This window comes from Ctenopharyngodon idella, chromosome 18, assembly GCF_019924925.1.
Source record: "Ctenopharyngodon idella isolate HZGC_01 chromosome 18, HZGC01, whole genome shotgun sequence".
Lineage (NCBI taxonomy): Eukaryota > Metazoa > Chordata > Actinopteri > Cypriniformes > Xenocyprididae > Ctenopharyngodon > Ctenopharyngodon idella.
In genome coordinates, this window is record NC_067237.1 from 21,903,918 (window position 1) to 21,926,169 (window position 22,252).

Consider the following 22,252-nt stretch of genomic DNA (forward strand, 5'->3'; position numbering starts at 1 on the left):
ATGAATAGAAAGAACAGCAAAAGAACAGCATTTATTTGAATTAGAGATTTTTGTAAAAATGTAAGTCTTTTTTGAACAATTTCATGCATCATTGCATAATAAAAGTATTCATTACTTTAAAAAAAAAGGTGTTATTGACCCTAAACCTTTGAACGGTATAGTGTATATGAAACTAGACAATAAATAACATCAATATCATATTATTTACCAGTAATTCATGGTAAAGGCATTATTATTACTATTATTATTATTATTATTATGACAGGAGTGATGTGAAAATGTGACCAAAATGTGTTGTCATGCTACACTACTCCCTGAAGCAGTAACACATCCAAAGTGGTGAAAGCCTAACAATCAGAGTTGGTAACACAAACTTCACAGGTATGATCCCAGCAGGTGATGCATCAATAAACTTGGGAGATACCAAGGTCTCTTATCACCGCTGCGCTCTTCAGCAAGTCACTTACAATTAAGGTTCTCCAGGGAGGTTGGCCTTCCAAATGCATTGGATAAAAATGTTTGCTAAATCACTAGTGAACAAACAGCATGTTGTGTCACCAGGCACTGCTTGACAGAAAATTGACGGAGCAGGTGCGATCAAGCTCTACTGCATGTAAACAGATGCTCATATCCAAGCAAAGGGGATACCGATCTGTTTTGTTTTGCTTTGTCTCTGTCTTTTCTTGCCTAAGCCTGCATAAACCTGGTTTGAAAAAGCTGCATTTGCAAATGGGAATCATTTTCATTTATATTCATTCTTATAGCTGCATTTGTTTCTGTCTTATACATAAAATGTACATTAGATGAAAGAAAATGTGAGGTGCAGAGAGAAATGGGATCACTGCAGTATGTCTGTATGTCTGTCTGTTGGATGTGTCTTTTGAAGGGTATGTGATTGGTCACATGGAAAAACAAAGTGCTGAGCTGGACTTCCTGGACGCAGATTGTGTTATAATCGACTGCACCATTGCATACATTCTACATCAGCTGCAGACAAAAACTTGCAAAGACTCAAGTGCAGCAGAAGACCAATAACTAGGTGTTCAGTACAAAATAGAATTTAGGGATTGCATTCACAAAGTGTTATAAGTAAAAACAACATAATTAAAAACTTCCCATTCACAATTAGAACTACCATTTAGTTAAGAAAATCATATTTAACTCTCACCCACATAACAAACCCTCTTGTCTAATTAAAAACAAGCTCAGTATCTTTTAAATTGCTTGGCTGAGTAGAGTGATGTCTAAGTTTGGTTTCCACCATATGTTTAGACATATGGTTATACGGTACGAGGACATCCTAGGTTTCAGATTTAATTGCTGGTTATGCAATATTGCGACAGGGTAAACTGAAATCTAAAATGCTGAAGCTTGTCATGTGTCTAGTTGTGAGTAACACACCAGGGGTCTCATGATGATGTCCTGGTCATCCAGAGACAAAAGCTGCTGCTGAGTTTGCACGAGTCCCTCCTGGAGGGTATGGGAAAACAGCGAAAGACAAGCTCGCAAAGAAGGATCAGTGTTTTCTGTCAGAAACTGCTCCATCTTATCATCCACTTCTTGATGCAGATCTGAAGAAAGCCTACAAACGTAGAAAGAAATCAACAGAGAGAAAGAGAAAAATTGACACAAACACAGATTGACATGCAAATACATGCCTACACATTCATAACGTTAAAAGAATAGTTAATTTAAAAAAGATGAACCTTCTGTCATTATTCATTATCAGTGAAAATGTTTCACTTGTCTCTCGGTTTGAAAAACAAACAAAATGCACCTCAGATGCTGTCAACAGAATTTTTCATTACGACGTGAGCATGTCACCTACTTGAATTTTAGGATAAACTCTAAAAATTGTATCTTTCTAAACATATATTTAGAAAAAGTCAAATTATAGCTACAATAAAAACACTTCAAGCTAATAGAGGTTAACTAGTCAAACCTTAATTTGTCCTGTTCCTCTTCATCCTCAGTAGCAAAGTTCTTCCACTGGTAATGCACGATGGAATCACTCCTGTTCCTTATTGCTACTTTCTGGTAGGTAGCCAAAGAGATGTAGGTTTTCTCCAGCATCACATAGTTCTTGTCCAATCCTACATTTATATCCGTGGAATCTCCATAGAGGCTGATTTGGATGTCTTCTCCTAAAAAGAGTCATAAGGTTGACAGACATATCAAAGTAAAAGGTTTATATGAAGATAGTATAGTGTTAACACAAGACTTACAGTAAAACATCAACCAAAGAATGTGAATACAAAGAGTATTCTTGTCACTTCATAACATTAAGGTTGAACCACTGTAGTCGCATGTACTATTTTAACGATGTCTCTACTTCCTTTCTGAGCCTTGAAAGTTGCAATGACGTTGCGGTCTATGGGTGAGTCAGAAACCTCATGGATTTCATCAAAAATATCTTAATTTGTGTTCTGAAGATGAACGAAGGTCTTACGGGTTTGGAACGACATGAGGGTGTGTAATTAATGGCAGAATTTTCATTTTGGGGTGAACTAACCCTTTAATGATGCAAATGAAATTTAAACCTAATGACGGCTATTTAACTAACTGACAGCAATAAAAAAAGATGCTGTCATAGTAAACAAAGACTAAATTATATTTTAGGTCTACATTGTCTACATTAACCATGATAGTAAAATTTATCATTTATGAAAAAACTACATTTTTGACTAATTAATTAATTAATTAATTACAGATTAATAAAGTTAAATCTAAAAAATAATGTGTCTTAGTTCAGTTTTTTGCTTTGTTTTACGAGTAGTAAAGCATGGGGGCACACATGGGGCATCAATAGCACTTTTTTAGAAATAGAAACGTCCCCATCAATTCCCTAGCAAGCATAAAAGATTTACAATTAGGCAATTGTATGACTGGAGCTGTGTGATCTTTTTTAGTCACCATGGTGGTGGCGCTACATGTAAACAAATAGAGGTCTGTGTTCTTTGTTTGTTACCATGGTGGAGCTGTTGTGCTGCAATGATTGTGAACATCCATCAGGACAAGAGCTCCCCAATGAAATGCAATCACGTGACCTCACCAAAACCAACCAGCAGCGAACAAAACACAAGTAAAATTCAAAACAAAAGCTCAAATCAGAAGTGCTGCTGTCTTACATATATTTACCTGCAATTTTATTTGTTTTACTAGTTTGGCTACATTCAAAGCAGGAGCGTCATGCTTAGTGGACTATCACGACCCTGCCTTGTCCATAATATCAGCGCACTTACTCGTGCACCCACACAAAGCTGAAAAAAGTATTCATTTGAACAAAACATAAAACAGCAATTGTTTTCACTATAAAATGATATATACCAGGTAAACATTGATCTTGGACTATAAATCTCCTGTTATGGATGTACTGTATTGCATTTGGAATATGTAATATGATTGTGCTGACTGACAAACACAGAGCTGGGGAGGAGTGGTGCAAATTTATGAGACAATTCTTCAAGACCAAGTAAACAAATTGACAGCAAAGAAATCCATCAGAGGTAAACTGATGGATAATGTAGAGAAACAAATTTTAGCTGTTACATTTATTGGCTGTTTTAGCACGCTTCAAAGCCTAAGCGTCACGAGTGCATGCACTTTTCACTTAACATATTGCATGTATGAACATATGCATTCACATATGCTTTTGTCTGTACGTATATGCAACTCTTGCACGCATTCTAGAGAGAATACTTTTATTTTTCTCAGCATGTGTCTCTCTCTGATGACTCTAGTCTGGAGAGGGCCCTAGCTCTTGGACACAAACAGACAGGTCACCAGAGGCATTTCAGATTGTTAAGACATTCCCCACCCTCCTTCATCTCATCCCATCGAGACCTTCATGGTATCAGGTGTACTGGATATAATTAACCCCTCATCTGTTTGTCTTTTTTGTACACTGAGGTCTTCAAAATACACTGACTATCTTCAATGCAATGTGATCCAGTACACTGCCTAATGAGGCTGCTATGGATGTTGTGAAGACAATAGGTTTACAATAACTTTACAATCAAGTTAAAGCATATATGTTAATAAATAAGGACAACAAATCAATACCATAATGGTTATTGGATGATAATAGTAATTCTTTGGTTTTATCATCAGTATTGGTTGATATTGGATATACTTGGGGGTAGCACTGAAACTCCACTGTAATTGTTACATTTTCCAAGGATCAGCATTCTCCCATAAAAGTGATCGGGCAGACCAAACCATAAGTCATTGAGACTTGAAAATTTGAGAGCTGGTAGTACACACACCATCTACAATGTCACCAAGGCCCAGGGGCGTAAAATTGTGTGTGTGTGTGTTTAAATAGTAAAGCGATACAAACGCAAACGGGTGTTTTAAGTTTAGAAACATTTTGAGTCACTCCTCCCTTGCCTCACAGTGGTTTGTTCCACCGCGCACGTCACACTTGTGTGTGTACAAGTCCGGTGGCGCCGGCGGGAGAGAACAGTTCTTTAGACAGTAGTTGAGAGGAATTCTAGTAAGTAGGCTGTCAAGGCTATTTTATTCAAAAACATCGAAAGAAGTGATTATTTTCTCTTTAATACAGACGATGCTGAGTAATTAGTCATAAAAAACGATGATAAATGATGTATTTTTTCCCGTGAGTCCGCTATGTTAGCGATTATAATGTTACCTAGCTTGTTTGCTAGCTCGATTACCATAGCTTGTTGGATACTATTGAGTCACCCACACCAACTACAACTAGCATTGCGATAAGCATATGTGTGAACTGTAATAAGGCTAATAGATTTACTGTTGTGTGTTGGGTTTTGCTCAATGTGTATTCATCGTATTTTGGTGACTTGGTTGTAAACGACTTCAAAAATATTGCAATAAATAAATGGTTTTGAAGAATATTTTGGTCAATTTAGTCAGTTTTTTCATTGAACCAAAGAGAAACATTGAGCATAATGGTACAGTCTTCATGCTACACTAATAATAGTAGTAAAGTTATCATTATAAGTAAAATTTAATTAAAATTTTGGCTGGATTATTTGTGTCCCTTTCAAAAATTGCTTATTGTTTATTGTCCCGCCCAACTGTCAGATGAAATTTACGCCCCTGCCGAGGCCCGCCCTGATCGGTCTGACGGGGGCTCTTCAGTTGGTGAAACTGAAAATTTTCAAGTCAATCGGACTAACGGTTGTGTGGTTATAGCTGTTTTTATGGGGGGGGTTTTTCCTGTTATAGCACCACCAAGTGAAACTTTTCTCATAATAATGACTTAGCTTCTCATAATAATTATAAACTTTCTCATATTACTTCAAAGAATGCGGACCAAAAGGGAGAGGAATGCTAGCGACATACGCTGATCAAAACCACGTAAAAGGCGTGAACAGAGTAGGCATGGCATGTTCTGCAAAACAGTAGTAGGTTTATCATTTGAGCAGCCGTTTGAGAGTTTGATTTATTATTTGATATTTTTAAGCATTTGAATTTTCATTTTAATTATGTTAGGAAAAAACTTCCATAAACATCTAATGCTTGCTTAATATTTAAAAACACAAATAATTTAATACTGTTAAATGTATTCTTTAGCAAATTTCATAACAAATTAAGCAAAATCAGATGAATTCACATAATTGATTTGAGTTTTTAGCGTTTTATTTTTTACATTTAGACAAATTAATATAGAATTCTTATATATGGCCATTTACCATTATCAGACAGATTTGATCAGTGCATGTTCACTGATAAATGAAATTGTTGTAGTTTTCCAAAAAAAAGAGAATGACAGGTCATTTTAGTTACACACACACACTCAAAACGTTTTCACAAGACATCATAGCCAATAATTTTTCTCAAATACAAACAGCAAATTGTGAGGTTTTTGAGGTTAAACCACAAAAAAATAAAAAGTGTCTAGCAAAATGTAAACAATACATAATACTATGCTTTCGCCAAATGTTTTTCTGTGCTGTACAATAGAGACTTAAGAGTGTGAGAAAGAGGAGATGGGAGCCTGAAGCATTTTCTCTGTAGTGGCTGATCCACTTATGCAAGCATGTCTCCTAGCAGAAGGACTGCTGTTACTCAGTGCACATTTTAAACAAGCTATTGTAATTGCCGCACATCTGATGTACTTGGAGCAGAAGCATTTGCATTTATGTTTAAGCTACAACAGCCTTGGAAGGAGAGGAAAGATGCTATATGGGGAAAAACTAGGCTTTATGAAAGGAAAAGACAGACAGAGAGAGTGTAAGAGAGAGGGAGAACGATAACAGACTGACAGGCAGACAGAGAGAATAACAATATTGGTAGAAGAAATGAAACAGCCATAATGACATCCAGAAGATGATATGGCAGAAGGCAGGTTGTGTGCTGTGGTTTCTTTCTTTTCTCTGCTCCCAGTCTCACCCTTTCATCCTTTCCACTGATTAATTTGCCGTAGATATCACTTTTCACAAATGAGCCAGAGACATTTAACCTCTGTCTCTATGCATGAAGCTTTAAGAGGGAAAAAAAGAGCAAAGGAAATTGTGTCTTTGATGGGACACTGCATCTGCCAGCAGGCTGAAGGATTGTGGGAGCTGTTCAGAAAAGAGGGGAGGGGAGAAGAATGGGAAATGAGGAAAGCTTTCATAGAGCTGCAGAGTGTGTGTGTGTGAGATGTCTTCATCAGCTCACTCTTAAGTGCACTCTAAAAAGCCTGCCAAGATAAGGGAGTTCTCCTTCTTGACGAGGAAAGTGGTCTGCTTATATCATAGGGTAGACTATGAGATATACATTTGGCACTCCAGACCAAAGGAAAACAAATCTGAGATGACAAAAACATACAAAAAGGGCATTTTCACATCTGGCTTAATTGGAGCGTTTGTCTCGGAACCTGGCGCATTTTCTCCCTTAGTTAACATATATGAACATGAGAAATGGAATGCCTGATGGTTTCTGCCTGCTTAAAACCAAACTCTGGAGTGGTTTGCTTGTGGTGGAGAAAGCAATACGGCCCAATGGACCAACGAACCAGGCTGTATCACAATGTATAATGGGTAATTATACGTACATTGTGTGAAAAGCAGCAGTGTTTGTTTTTCTAATGCCTCTCAATATGAATTATGTGTTAACCTGCAAAGACGAATTGAAATGCCTAATTGAAATTTGGTGAAGCAAACATATTTCCGAATAACTGTCCAAAACACATAAAATAAAATGATTAATTCTGATGGATTCTATGTGCGGAATCCAGGAACATGGAAAACAGGGTGCACTCTAACCAATGAGAGGACAGTTTACTCGCAAGTGACTTGAATTAAAAAATGCTGTCCCATTTAGAAATGTTGCCATGCGAAAGCAAACCGAACCAAGAAGAAATTGCAATATTGTAACAATTTTAATCCCTGTATCGAAAACAAAGAAAACTATCTACAGGTCTGAAAACACCCTAAGAAACACTGATTTCCATTTGGAAGTCCATTTGTATGAAAACATCATGCATTCATACTGCAATTAACCTATGTCAAACCTTAATTAGACTATATACACTTACCAAAATAAAAAAAAAGAAAAACCATTGTCTTAACAATAGCCACCGATCCTTTGGCATTTCTGAGGAAGCTGTTCATGTATTTTATTCTTACAGTAGCACAACACATTTTAGCGATTCATTCAACGTACAGTAGTAATTATCTTATTTATTTTCATGACATGTTTTGTATGCATTGTGTTATGCTGTCTGAGCAGAAGGCAGACTATTGAATAGGGGAGGAAAAGAGAGAGATTGATATACTGTAGACAGAATGGAAAACGCGACCCATGACCCGTGCAACGAAGCTGATGTGTTTGTTTTGCTTTGGTGCTCCATGTTTTCATTCGCGAATATACCGTTTTTTTTTTTTTATTAGCCTTGATGTTGCCATTTAAACAGATCTAGATGCTTACAGCTCCCTCTGTATCTCTTGTCTCTGAATGCCACGATAATGAGATTTTGTTTCTATATGAACTGCGTTAATAGCAAACAAGCCACGGGTAATGCGTTGTGCTGCAATTTGTAACGGGAAATACACATTTTACCACATATGAAACAAACTATTTGTCATGCTGAAGTTCCATGCATTTCCTATTTACAGATAGAAATAGGAGGGATATCCTTTGAAGAAGTGTCCCTTAAAAGGAAAAAGCTTTCACTGTATAAGAAAAAGTCACACTGAGTGTGCACTAGTGGGTAGGATCCCCTCTGCCCCACTGCTGCAGCTGCTACCCGGGGCTTTTTGGCTCCTTATACATATTTTAGAGTCAATGGGCAAACTCTGCAGCCTGGATAAGGCAGATGATACGAAGCAAAACAGCTGGGAGGCATTTGAAAATGTAGGACAGATTAAGTAACTCATCCTTTCCTGTGTTGCTTAGAGGAGATAGTGTCTCTACTTACTTCCAGCTATTGGTAATTAAACACATTATGGTTTCAGAGGGACTACATGGGCATCGGTAACTCTTTAGCTTTGTAGTCCATTATTCATGGACAGACAGAACAGTGCAGTAAAAGACACAGCACCAAATTGCACCTTGGATGTTCATATTAAACCTGTCAGCTGGTTGTCAATGAGTAACATGGACAAAAACCTTTAAATCTCAGCTGAGCACATCATAGTGTACAGGAAATTGTTTGGTGACTGACTGAAAAGCTATAACCTTGAGATCAAAGATTTGAATAAGACTACTAATCATTTTTGATTCCTTCATCCAAAACAAAATAACGACTTCAAAGCTTCAAAGCTTTATGAAGAAGTGTTTTGAAATTGCCCATCACTAGATATTGCTGAATAAAGTCGTTATTTTGGGTTTTTTTTTTTGCACAAAAAGCATTCTTGTCACTTCATAACATTAAGGTTGAACCACTGTAGTCACATGAACCGTTTTAAATATGTCTTTAGTAACTTTCTGGGCACTGAAAGTGTTAATTATCTTGCTATCAATGGAGGCCTCACTGAGCCATCGGATTTTATCAAGAAAGATGATAAGATGAACGAAGGTCTTACGGGTGTGGAACGACATGAGGGTGAGTAATTAATGACAGAATTTTTATTTTTGGGTGAACTAACCCTTTAAAGCAGATCTTGCCCCCCATTGACTACCATAGTAGGAAAAAAAATGGCAGTCAATGGGAGGCAAGATCTGCTTGTTTACAAATATTCTTCACACATCTTCCTTTATGTACAGCAGAACAAAGAAATTTATACAGGTTTGGAACAACTTGAGGGAGTGTAAATGATGACAGAATTTTCATTTTTGGGTGAACTATCCCTTTATTTTTTCTTTTGCAAATTTTCGCACTCAGATTTTTCAAGTTAATTTCACACATGGAATTAGGTAAACCCACTTGAACAAGTTAAAGGTACACTATGTAACTTTTTTTGTTCAACATTAACAAAATGTAAGTAATGAGTCAAAATATCATCAATTCTATTTTAAGTCTATTAGAAGTGCTTATATTTTAGATGGGGCGGGATGGTTTTCATGGGAAATTGTGTACATACATCACTCGCCGGTGCGTGTCTCGTCCTACCTGTAAATAGAGAAAAGGTGCTCCATCTACTTTGATGCATGTATGGTGTGGGAGTGCATCTCCAATAGAGGAGAGTCTGCTGGCAAAAAGAGAACGCGAAAGAACTTGTAATAAAATAAAAATCAACACTGGCTTGGATTTTCAGAGATGGCGGGAATTTAAGATGTTGTAAAAGCGAGGTGGAGATGCCGTTTTTATTTCTTATCAGGTAAGTAAAGTATTTTGTGGAACAGATAAATTGCCATAAGTAGCTCTCTATTGTAAAGCATTATCTATTGTGAAGGGTCATTTCATTATGACTGTTTTAGTGCTGTGCTGGAATTTATTTTCAAGGCAGTACTATGTCTATTAATGGGTATAGCTACAGTAATGTCTTCAGCTACTCAGCTTGAGATCCTTTCCATCTAAACTGGTTATATCTCTTAAGCCTTGAAGTGAATGTTTTATGAGCTGTAAGATAACTATATTCATCCGCACAGTCACGCAGAGCCAGAGCACAACCAAAACAATGTTCTTCTGCAAAACATATGCAGTTTTGTTTTTTATTTTTAACTGCTAAGGGGCCAAAAGTTACATAGTGTACTTTTAGGTAAAATTAACAAAATAAATAAGAACATACTTTTTATGTTTTGTTTTACAATTTAGTTTGAGCAATAAGCAAAAGTCATTTCGCACAGACACTTTGATGAATTCCGGGTTAAGCATCACACCTTAATTGCAGAATTGAGCAAGGGTAGTGTTTTCCCAATACGGCGCATAGAGAGAGCACCTTTAGAGACTTAAGAGAGGTCTGTGTGCTTATCTGAGATGCAACTGGGACTGCAGGGAGATGTTTCTGCCAACCCCAGAACCAAACCAATGAAGACATGCTCCAAAGCAGCTTCGCGTTAAACATAAATGAGGAGGAGACAGGAAAAGGCGCTAAATTAAAAATGATACTCCCCTGATGGGCGCAAAGTGGTATTTTTAGAACAGAACGCATATTAAAATGTTAATGCCAAAGCCTTCAGCAGACCTGTGTGTTTATTCAGAGAGACAGGCAGAGCACCTGCACAAACCACACACACATGTACCTAAACCACATGCTGAACTACATGTTGAAATATACACGCACATTCACACAGACAATAATTCATACACACTGGCATGTCAGTTTAAACACAACCTCTTACCCATACACATGATCTTTAATTAAAACTTTCTTAGCACCATCTTGCCTATGAATAATGCCTTTCCACCTACAGCTGATTCAGGTAAAACAGTGATAGTGCATTAAGACGTAATCAAATGAATCCTAACAACATATCAGCTTTTGTATTATGTGAAACATCATCTGCAAAGATCGTTTGCGTCTACAAATAACAAATATCATAGAGCCCAGAAAGTTTGAGAATTCAAAGTATAGCCCACTATTCGAAATTTCATTAATTTCACCAATTTACTTGTTCAAAAACAAAACAAGGCGAGAGAGTTTCAGGGCAGATGGCAAAGCAGTCAATTGCACCACTGGGGCAATGCTCCTTTATTACCACATTCTGCATTCACTGATCCTGTTTTTATGCCTCCCAAGCTTAAACACTTAGTTTTCTGTGTAAACATGTTGTGAATTTTGTAGATTTAATTGTCACCAAGTTAAGATGATAATTTTGTAAAAAATATGGAAAAACTGTCAACACATTTACAGAACAAACTGTAAATTTTACAGTATAAAACTGTAATTTACAAACAAGAAAATTTGAATGTAAACCAGTAAATTCAACAATGCACACTGCTACTAAAATCTGTTTGGTACCTTTAACATAAACTGACAACCACCATTATAATGCAGGTGGTAAAAAAGAAAGCCACATGAAGAATCAGAGTTCATCACAAGTAGCTTTTCTACGAGCTGAAGTATAAACTAATAAATAGAAAATGCAAAGAGTCATTCACGCAAACACAAAACACCATCATGGTAACCCACAACACGTAAATAATGCAATAAACATTCATTAAACAATAGAAAATGTAACATAAAACCCTAATGTACATAACTGACAACAAAAACTATTAAGAAACATGATTACTTAAATGAAAATACTTTCAAATGTGGAGTGTCACACAGGGAATTGTGGGAAATATCAGTTTTCAGTTTTTGACTGTAAATTATACGCTGATTTGTTCTTTTTTACTTTTAAAAATTGTAAAATTAACAGCATTTTACTGTAAAATTACATAAAATGTCTAGTTAGAGCTTTTACAGTTTTTTCCTGTATATAGTACAGGAACTTGCTGTTTGTCATGAATACGGCTCCCGCGGCTCCTCCTCCCGGCCACTGGAGGGAGCCATCACCTGAGTTTTGAGCTACTTCCCTCTGGACTACATTACCCATAGGCCCTCATTCCTGGGACTGATTGCGCACACCTGCACTGCATCACACTCACACTATTTAAGACGCACACACGCATCCATATACTGTGAAGTCTTGATTTGCCCTGGTGATCACTACTGAGTGTTTTCTTGTGGACTGTTACCCTGTTATGGTTTGGACTGTTGCAAAAAAAATGCAGCTGCTAGAGTTCTTACCAGGTCAAGAAAATATGATCATATAACACCAATTTTATCATCTCTTTACTGGTTACCTATTAAGTTCCGTATCGATTATAAAGTACTGCTAATGACCTATAAAGCTCTAAATGGTTTAGCTCCTGTGTACTTAACCGATCTTTTATCGCCCTACAATCCTTCACGCTCTTTAAGATCACAAAACTCTGGACTTCTGGTTGTACCTAGGATAGCTAAGTCCTCTAAAGGAGGGAGAGCGTTTTCACATTTGGCTCCTAAACTCTGGAATAGCCTTCCTGATAATGTTCAGGGGCTCAGACTCGCTCACCCAGTTTAAATCTAGATTAAAGACACATCTCTTTAGCCAAGCATTCACATAATCCATCTCATATCAGATCAATTGCACATGACTATCTTTGCTTAATGTTATGAACAGCAGCTATGCTAATTATTCTCCATTTGCTTTTCTGTTTTACCTCGGGACGCCCGTCCCGAGGTGACTAGAGAGTACATCAGTTTCAGTTTGGATCCAGCCTCTTAAGAAGACCTCAGATGACTAAAACTTTGGAAGAGACGGCGCCAACTCCTGCGATGACTTCAGAAGATGCAACATCTGGATCAACACGCACATTCGCAAATTTCTATATATCCTAATTATTGTTAATATGTAATTCATTTTTCCAGGAGCTCTTTGCTTCTACCTTCAATTAAATTGCTAACAGTGATTGTATATTAATCGCCTAAATTATTACATTATTAGCTAACTGCAGTCTCCAAATTGTAATGTTGACATGCATTCTCTGTAAAGCTGCTTTGAAACGATATGTATTGTGAAAAGCGCTATACAAATAAATGTGAATTGAATTGAATTGACTGTTTATCTCCTGTGAACCTCTGCCGCCTGCCTTGAACCTTGCTTGTTTCCTGGATTGTGTTTGCCTGCCGCCTGCCCTGAACTCTGCCTGTTGTAAGACCCTGAATCTCTGCCGCCTGTCTCGACCTAAGCCTGTGCCTGTTTACGCTACTGTCTTGCCTTTGTCTGCTTTGTGCTTTGTTGTTACAATAAAGAAACTGCAAATGGATCCTCACGCCGTTGGCCCATCATTACACTGTTAACCTATTAACATTTTTTTTCCGTAGTGTTTTTACAGTATTTTACAGTTAAAATCACATTCATTTTTTACAGTGTATTATTTCAAAACACTTTTATTTTGTATTTATTTCAAAATATAATTTAATTTTAATAGATTTAAAGAATGTATTCTTGTGATGGCAAAGCTGAATTTTCAGCATCATTACTCCAGTCTTCAGTGTCACATGATCCTTCGGAAATCATTCTGGTAACATTTTACAACAAGGTCTCATTTGTTAACATTAGTTAATGTATTAGCTAACATTAACTAACAATGTGCAATACATTTGTTACAGTATTTATTAATCTTTGTTAACATTAGTTAATAAAAATTCAACTGTTGTTTGTTCATGTTAGTTCACAGTGCATTAACTAATGTTAACAAATATAAATTTTGATTTTAATAATGTATTAGTAAATGTTGAAATTAACTAACTAGGATTAATAAATGCTGTAGAAGTATCGTTCATTCTTAGTTCATTCTTAGTTCTTAGTTTAAAATAGAAATATAAAAGTCTGTATTTTCTGGCACATATACAGATTCCAAAATGACCATTTTTACTGGTGGGACCAGTGCATCCTGATATACGATGTATATTATAGGATTAACCAGACACCCACAGAATTTCAGGCTCAAAAAATCTGTTAATAGGATTTATTAATATAACTATTTGCCTCAAGGGCCCTTTGAAAGAGCAATAATTAAGCATTCAAGCTCAAATACAACAAAATAAGTGATGCTTTTTAATCATAATAACCTCAGGGTAATCAACACCTAAAGAATAATACATTCAATTTCACAAAACCTTATGGAAAGTCACGTATAAATATATTCTGCCTCAAATAGAACAATGCAATTTGGCTTATGTGATAAGTCAATGTGATGTTTTTCAGCCTAGATTTCCTTTAAAATGTCATCTACATTATTGTCTGTGCAGTATATGTGTGGGTAGTGAAAAGAGCACATTAGTATATTAAAACTATTCTCAGCAGAGAATAATTGGAAAATATAAAGATGAATAGACATTAACGATGAAGGCTAATAATAAGATCATTTACACTTGCTGAGTAGGACGGAGGTGGGTGCATGTGGAAATCAGTACCTGTGTCACAGTGACATATAGCAGTGTTGCAGAGGAGGAGTTTGTAGGAAGAGCAGATTGCGGTGATGTAATTAAGTACCTGAATGGTAGTGCAGCAGCAAAACCTGGCTGTGATCCCCTGTGGTTTTAGGCAAGAACTCAACAGTAACTTGCATGCTTTGACCAACATCAAGAGTCCCCACAGATGGCTCTACAGAAAATGGGCTGTGGGGAACATATACGCAATCATAAAAAGAAAGTGTCAGTCATAGATCAAAAAATGAAATCATCTACTCACCACAATGTCACTTCTCATTTACCTGCATGTGCTGAGCTGGAATTTAGCTTCACAATTTCCTATGTTCCGCACAAGCAGAGTTCTCTGGGACAAACACTTGACTGGACAAACTTGGAAATGCAGACTATCTGGGAAGTCCAAGATGGCACGGGGCCCAATTGCACGAATGGGTACCTCAAACTTCTCACGTTCAGTCACACAGATGAGACTGTGAATGTAATCCTATAATTACAAGCATCTGAAAGTCAGTGGTGACATATTGAGGAAAATAAAGCCTTGAAGAAGACAAGGCTTAAAAACAATAATGGTACAATACATCTGGTATATATGGTCTCTTTAATCAATCCTAATTTATAGATTTTATCCCCAGAATTTGGGAATTACTGTATTGAGGAGTTAATCCATAATAACTACATGCAAAAAGACCCTTGGATGTGAAACTGACTGAAAATAGAGAGGAAATAATATTGTCTTTCTCAGAGTGGCCAACACAGCTCAATTTGAACTGACTTTATTTGAATTAAAGTATTAAGAAATCTGTGTTAATGTTCCGCCAAACCATAATAGATTAGCAGGCCACATTAGAGATTGCAAAAGAGCCACTAATGGACCAATAAGTGGCTGTGGTGGAAACACTAAACCTCCAGTGCCCTGTGCTTACCAAAGTACTCTCTCAATATGTTAAACATGAAAATACAACTTGACATTGAAGTTTATTTGCAATGTTGTGTGTTGTGTTGGAGACACACAATTACAGATCCCATATCTGGGATCCTTAAAAATCACTGTGTGGCACTTTTTGCATATTTCCTGACATTTCATTGCTTATTCAATGAAATACAAGCAAATATGCCAATATGCAATATGTGAATAACAAATAAAGCAGTGACAGTCAGTTGCAGCTGTTGCATATTGTAAGCATACATTTTACCTTGTTCTCTTGTGGAGTGAATAAAATGGTGAATGTAGATGCCATGCCTGGGGCCACTTTCTTACTAGCATCTAATGGGCTGACCACTTTAAAATAAAACGAGTCTTCTTCGATCACCTTTACCAGTCGAGGAACCTGCAATAGTAATGTCCATGTCAAGCCAATGATCATTACACATGAAAATGAACAAAATAATCTCTTATTGTCTTAAAGGAATAGTGCAAGATGATGAATGGCGTAAATTAGAAGGGTATTAACTACAAAGTGTTAACAAAATCATATATGCTGAGATTTATCAGATTTATGCCAGGAATACAGAGGTTCAAACAGAAGATTTGTAAGGACTATTATTTAAATCTACTGCATCTCTATTTTGTTCACAGGAGAAAGTTTGTCTATAAAGGTTTTCATAAATCCTGGTAATTGGAAAATGTCCAGGACTCGATTTGGGAGGGATACAAATCCCCTGTGTTAACAATTAGTCAAGCAAATTAATCCATTTTCAATTTATTTCTATCCTTTGAATTGGGAGTTCATAATAAAGCATCTACATGCAGGGCTTGACATTAACACCCACCAACCCGTCAAATGCAGGTGGGTTTCAGCAGTGATGTTTAAAGCAGTCACTCCTACCAGCCACTTTGGCGGGATGAATTTTAAATGTAATAAATTTTTCAATTGTAGCCTTTTAAAAATGCATCTGAAATAATAAACTAAGTGCAATGTAGTGTCAAAAATATTGATTGTTCGATACATATTGATACTGAAATATCAGGAACACTTCCAATACTAATTTTTCACAGAATAAATACACAATACCTGCAACGCTTTCTCACTCTCTCATCTCTCCAACAGCGGATGAATTCCCCTGGATGAATATTGTTGGTGTTACAGGGCTTGAATTTCAGCATGGGATTGCGCATAATTTTATTTATTCCCGCAGATTTTGTGCTCGCACCCAAAGTGCGCACACGTAAAGTCGCCTCTCAGTACTACATTGAGTTCTTTTTCGCTGCTTATTGTGCTTAAACAGTCAAATATACAAAGGTAGTACTTTTTCAAAGTTCAGGAACTTTTGGGGGTGGGACTTGGGTGCTGAACATGCTGATTGGTTGAGTTCATGCAGCATTTTGATTGGTTGACCATGCAGCATTTTATTTTAACCACAATTTTTAAAAGTCCATTGCAGTGCGTGCAGTAAGAGTTGTTTGCTATTCGAATCAACGAGTTTAAAAAAATACAACCGATATTAAGCTTAAATGCAGAGGACGAAATCCAGTGGAAACGTCCTACGTCACCGGACTTTCCTTCACAGTACTTTAGACCGCGATGGAAACACAGACAGCAAAAGGTATGGGGAAAAAAAGTTCTGGCAAAAAAGCTCCTGGGAGAAATTGTTCCAGGTAATTTCGCTGGAAACAAGGCTTAAGAGAAAGAAAACGAACACATGTGTAACAGTATAATGGATCCGTATGTCAGGTCTTAAAGTGACAGCAGCCTAATATACCCGCTGCCAAATTATGAAATTTCTATATGGCAGTTTTTTCCCATGGTATCGATGTCAAAATTGTGGCCAGTGAAAATGTTGAGTGGCTAGTAACTTTGGAAAACCACTAGCCACAGTGGCTGGTGAGCAAAAATGTCAAGCCCTGGATACATGTATAAAGACAAATACGCCTAAATGTACTGAATATTGTTTTTTAAATACATTTAGGTTGTGGTTATGTAACACACTGTATGATCTACTCAGATGCACGAAAGTCACCTTGTCACTGTTCCGCAGCTCTAAGGGCACCTTGTAAGTCTTAAATGGTGAGTAGTTTTGGAAGACAATCTCAGACGGGTATGGCTGAAACATGGCCTGGTCCAAATCTAATGAGGAAAACTATAAAAAGCAAAAGCAAGTCAAAATCAAACTCTGAGAAGATATCTGATGTAATGTAAAATGTTGGAAATGGCTTCCTTATTTCAACACCCAGGGGTGTGTTGAGGCAGAACAACAGTATTCTTAGATTCATCATTGTGAAGATTTTCATGTATAATATAATTTACATCGGTCACATCCAGTTCATCTCACATTCCTTTCAGTTTCACAACGCAGTAATTCCCCCACACACATCTTAACTATACCACGTGGGTGAAAGTATACCCCAATATGTATAAATAATAAAACAATAATCAACTGAACAATTACACTTGCAACAATTACATTTGCAGAAATAACATACTTTCTGCTCAAAATGAGCCTAAAATGCAAAATAATAAGCCTAATTAGGGATAGTAAAGATCAATTTCCAAAAGCTTGAACAGAAAATAACATTTGAAAAGGTAAAAACATTGTAATTACTGGAAACAGTATATTCAGTTTGTAAAAATAATTAAATACAATTAAATGTTAAAAAATATTTGTTAAATACATTTTGTTTTATTCTTGTAATGTGTTTAATGTGTAAAGTCACAATTTTGTTATAATAAAATACTGATTTTGTTTGCTATTTGCAATGGTTACTACTATTTTTCATAGTTTGATTTTTGTTGACCAGTTAAGGCTTTAATACAGGCATCATAATAATTATTTATTATATTATCATATTTATAATAATAATAATAATGATAGTTTTTATCCCTGTTTTTAAATTCATAGATAATAACAAATGAGAATTCAATGGCATTTTTGAGCACTGAACTAGGAAATGTCCTTAGGTTTCCATTTCAGAAATCTGGTCACCGTACTTTACAGTATAAAGGTACTGTAAACAGTTGCTATTGCTATCCTATACAAATTAAAAGCCTTTAGTATCTCCCCAGAGAGTCTATGATGATGATGATGACCTTAATCAACTTTGAAAATGTTGCTGCTAAGATACTTGGAACCAGTGATGTAGAAGAGCAAACTAATTAATTAAGTGTTGGAGCTGAGCATGCTAAAATGATGGTATTTTACCTTGTGATGTGTGGCCTCGCTCATGTCTAAGAGTTCCAGGATGCGGGGCGGATGCACCTCATAAGTGTTTAATAATCGCTCTTCTGTAGTCTGGCACATTTCTCGAGCATATACAGATGGAATCAGCTGCAAAGACATGCAGACTGTTATGAGTGCATTTATCTACTATGACAAATATTTTCCTAAATTCTGCAGCAATTGTCCATATAGTCTAAATTATTCTTTGTAAAGCTGCTTTGTGACTAGAGTGTGTGTTCGTTTGTGTTTTATATTGCATTACATTGACAAGCAGACATCAGAAGCTCTTTATTCACATACACTAATAAAGTCTATTGGATATTAAGTGACAAACAAAGATAAAAGAGAGACATTGCAGTAAGTAAAACCCCAAAAAGTGATTACACATGGTACTGCAGCAGATATACACTCACCCGGCCACTTTATTAGGTACATCTGTTCGACTGCTCGTTAACGCAAATACTTAATTAGCCAATCACATGGCATTTACGCATGTAGACATGGTCAAGATGATCAATGGTGTTCTAAAAAACCTAATTATTGTTTTCCAGTCAAACTCTTTCCAGTTATGACTATTGATGATATTCTGTGCATATACTTTCCTATGTCTCATCCTCAATAATTTCGTTTAGTTCAGACTCCCACTTTGTCTTTATATGGAGTGTATTATCTGTTAAATCAAGCAATAGTCTGGTGTATCCATCTTCTGATGGCTACTTCCAGCAGGATAGCCCGTCGGGTCACAAAGCTCAAATCATTTCAAACTGGTTTCTTGTACATGACAATGAGTTCATTATACTCAAATGGCCTCCACAGTCACCAGATCTCAATCCAATAGAGCACCTTTGGGATGTGGTGGAACGGGAGATTCGCAGCCGACAAATCTGCAGCAAATGTGTGATGTTATCATGTCAATATGGACCAAAAATCTCTGAGGAATGTTTCCAGCACCTTGTTGAATCTATGTCATGAAGAAGTAATGCAGTTCTGAAAGCAAAAGTGGGGCTAACCCAGTACTATCAAGGTGTACCTAATAAAGTGGCCATTGAGTGTACAATGAATGAAGAGGTTTTATAGATTCTTTAGTTGTTGTTTTTTTGTCAACCATCTGTCAATCAAAAAGGAACATCAAAATGCACAAAAAACGTAGAGTAGGATGTGATTCACTTTTAATAACTAGTTTTGTTATTTAAAACATAGAGCCTTTAGGTGTCCTAGTAAAAGTACAGCAAGTCTGTTATGTTAATGTAGTTTAGTAGTAATAGTACGTTAACTTACTAATAGTTAGTGCTCCGTTTGGAGGCAGAGATTTTAGTACATGACAAGAGTAACCGAAGGCTTTAAAAACAAAGTATTAAGATATATTAAAGTGCTCACCTTTGCGGAATTCGTCTCACGTTTTACCACCTTGGGATTTCGGGGTGCCACTACTTTTGTTTTGAATCCCTCCGGCATCTTCTCGCGTGAACTGCGGAGGTTTGAGTGAGATGAGGCTGGCATTTTGAAACAAACTGACTGACGTTTTTTGTGGAAAGATGAAATCGGGTGTTAATGGCAGAAATATCTGGTTTCTATCTTGATTGTCGACGACAAGCGAAACATATAAGAAAAATGTTTAACCGAGAAGCAGGTGGCTGGACGCCATTCGCTGGTCGATTCTTTGGTAAAGTTGTGTTTATCGTTTAAGAAACGTCCAGGACGTTTAAAAATTTTTATTTATAAAATAACAACATAGCTACATAACAAACTAAGTGTTAGAACAATAAAAAAGAAATTAATTTAAAATCCCAGCTAATTTCTTGTGAAGGCTCTTCCGCCAGCGTACATTTCTCAACTTTGAGCGTGGTGGTTACCATGGCGGCGGTGGCCTTGGCACCGGGGTGCTGAACGTTGTCAGTAAACAGTTCTCTGATTGGTTTGTGTGTAAAAAGACGCCCTGGGATTCGCTGTGAGTTTGGGGCCCGCGCAGTAGGTGAGGATATCTGTGCCATAGCAACTGAAAAAACACAAACAAAGTGTACCTTTCCCTTGTGCTCGTATTTTGATTAAAATCTCAAAGAACTGTAAAGAGTAGACTGTATGAGATAACGTAATCTCATGTCATGGAACAATGGCAGAGAAAATACACTTTATTTTACACTTTACATTCATATTGAGGTGGAATAATTTTCCTGACTGCTCTATAGTGTAACATTAGGCAAACAGTCTGTCCCTTTTACCCGACCTATGTGTCTAATATAATTTCTACAAATTTAATGTCACCATGAAATCAAACTGGACAATTCTTGTTTTAATGGAATACTGAAGTAATTATAATAATTGATTTATCTCCCACTTTCAACGACATCTCTTCTCTGATGATGTGTTTACTGGCACAAGGGCGGGACAACCTGTCACTAACATGAGATCACAGTAATAGAGTGCAACAGTGGGTTCCGGAAGTAAAAACTCTGTAGGGAAAATGATTTTGAATAGTAACTTATAAACCTTTAAAGACTGACCTACCGTGAGCTACGAGGTTGTTAATCGATGGTATTTGCTTCTGCTCAAGACGTCAGCCTGCAATTCCACTGTTAAACATGATAATAAATAATATTTCTGAAATAACTTATTTTTAAATTAATCATGTTTAACGGTGGAATTCCTGGTGAAAAACCACATTACCCATGATGCTGTACAGAAAATTCCACCAATCAGAGAGTCAAAAAAGCAACAGAGCCAAAATATCTTGTTAGCTCCGCCCACTCCCATGAAGCACTGTGAATGGCGTATATATATATATATATATATATATATATATATATATATATAACGGAGGCCAGCTAGTAGTCGCTGTGCGAGTAAACCTCACTCCTCTGATCTCAAGAGATGCTCTAGTGACTGACATTAGGGGTTGCAGCCTTTAGCCTCCTCGTTAGAGCGTCCGACTCCCATGCCAGAGACCCTGGTTCGAGGCCCGCGCATCGCGGAGCGAGTAGGACCTGGGTGGGGGGTTACACACATATATATATATATATATATATATATATATATATATATGTGTGTATATAAAATCAACATTTTGTAAATGCGTAGTTGTATGTTTCTCCATCGTTTCCAGTCAGCAAATTTCCTTTGGTATAGATTTGGCCCAGATAAACAGCTGAAGTGGCCCTTATGTAGCCCACGTGTGACTGACAGACCAAAAGCCTTTTAAGTGACTGTGCAGTTACATTTTTTTATAAAGTCCAAACTTACACCTCCAAAAGGTGTGCGTATCAAAGTCCATTTAAGTTATTCTATAGTCTTTGGTGCGTATACTTTAATGCTTCACTAATTCACATCTACTTGCCCTTTTATACAGTGATTTGTGTACTGAAGAAGACAATAATTTAACTCACTCATTATCCATTATCCACTCAGCGGTTGTTCTAAGCCAGAGTTTAAGCATTCAGCATGTATGCATATGATCATAATAGCCTATTACATGACTGAACATGCAAAGAATTTAATGAATTTAATATTTTTGAATGTAATATTTCATTTTACATTTTGACTGAAGCTATGCTTTACGATGTTGTGTATTTACCAATAGTCCACATACACTCTTATTTAAAACAAATCCAAAAAAGGTTTTACAACCTGATGACATGAAGAATCACATATTCAGGATTGGATGGGCAAATCCAACAATTCAAGAATTAACCACTGAAAACCCAAATTGGTCGATAGCTAATTTGACAAATCAATGTCTACAGCCCAGAAACCAATACACTCATCTGAAGAACGTATAATAAAACATC

At 36.6% G+C, this 22,252-nt stretch overlaps 1 protein-coding gene across 1 annotated transcript in view; it reads right to left on the reverse strand.

Moving 5' to 3' along the window:
* hydin (HYDIN axonemal central pair apparatus protein) overlaps positions 1 to 20,296 on the reverse strand; it is a 74,533-nt gene extending 54,237 nt beyond the window's left edge. The window contains exons 1-8 of the mRNA XM_051871125.1: positions 19,848 to 20,296; positions 18,453 to 18,578; positions 17,274 to 17,393; positions 15,509 to 15,643; positions 14,600 to 14,799; positions 14,380 to 14,504; positions 1,943 to 2,144; positions 1,402 to 1,582 (exon numbers count right to left, since the gene is read on the reverse strand). Coding sequence (XP_051727085.1) covers positions 1,402 to 1,582; positions 1,943 to 2,144; positions 14,380 to 14,504; positions 14,600 to 14,799; positions 15,509 to 15,643; positions 17,274 to 17,393; positions 18,453 to 18,578; positions 19,848 to 19,970 — 1,212 coding nt within the window. The 5' untranslated portion in view covers positions 19,971 to 20,296. The remainder of the gene's footprint in view (positions 1 to 1,401; positions 1,583 to 1,942; positions 2,145 to 14,379; positions 14,505 to 14,599; positions 14,800 to 15,508; positions 15,644 to 17,273; positions 17,394 to 18,452; positions 18,579 to 19,847) is intronic.
* Positions 20,297 to 22,252: the final 1,956 nt, after the last annotated feature.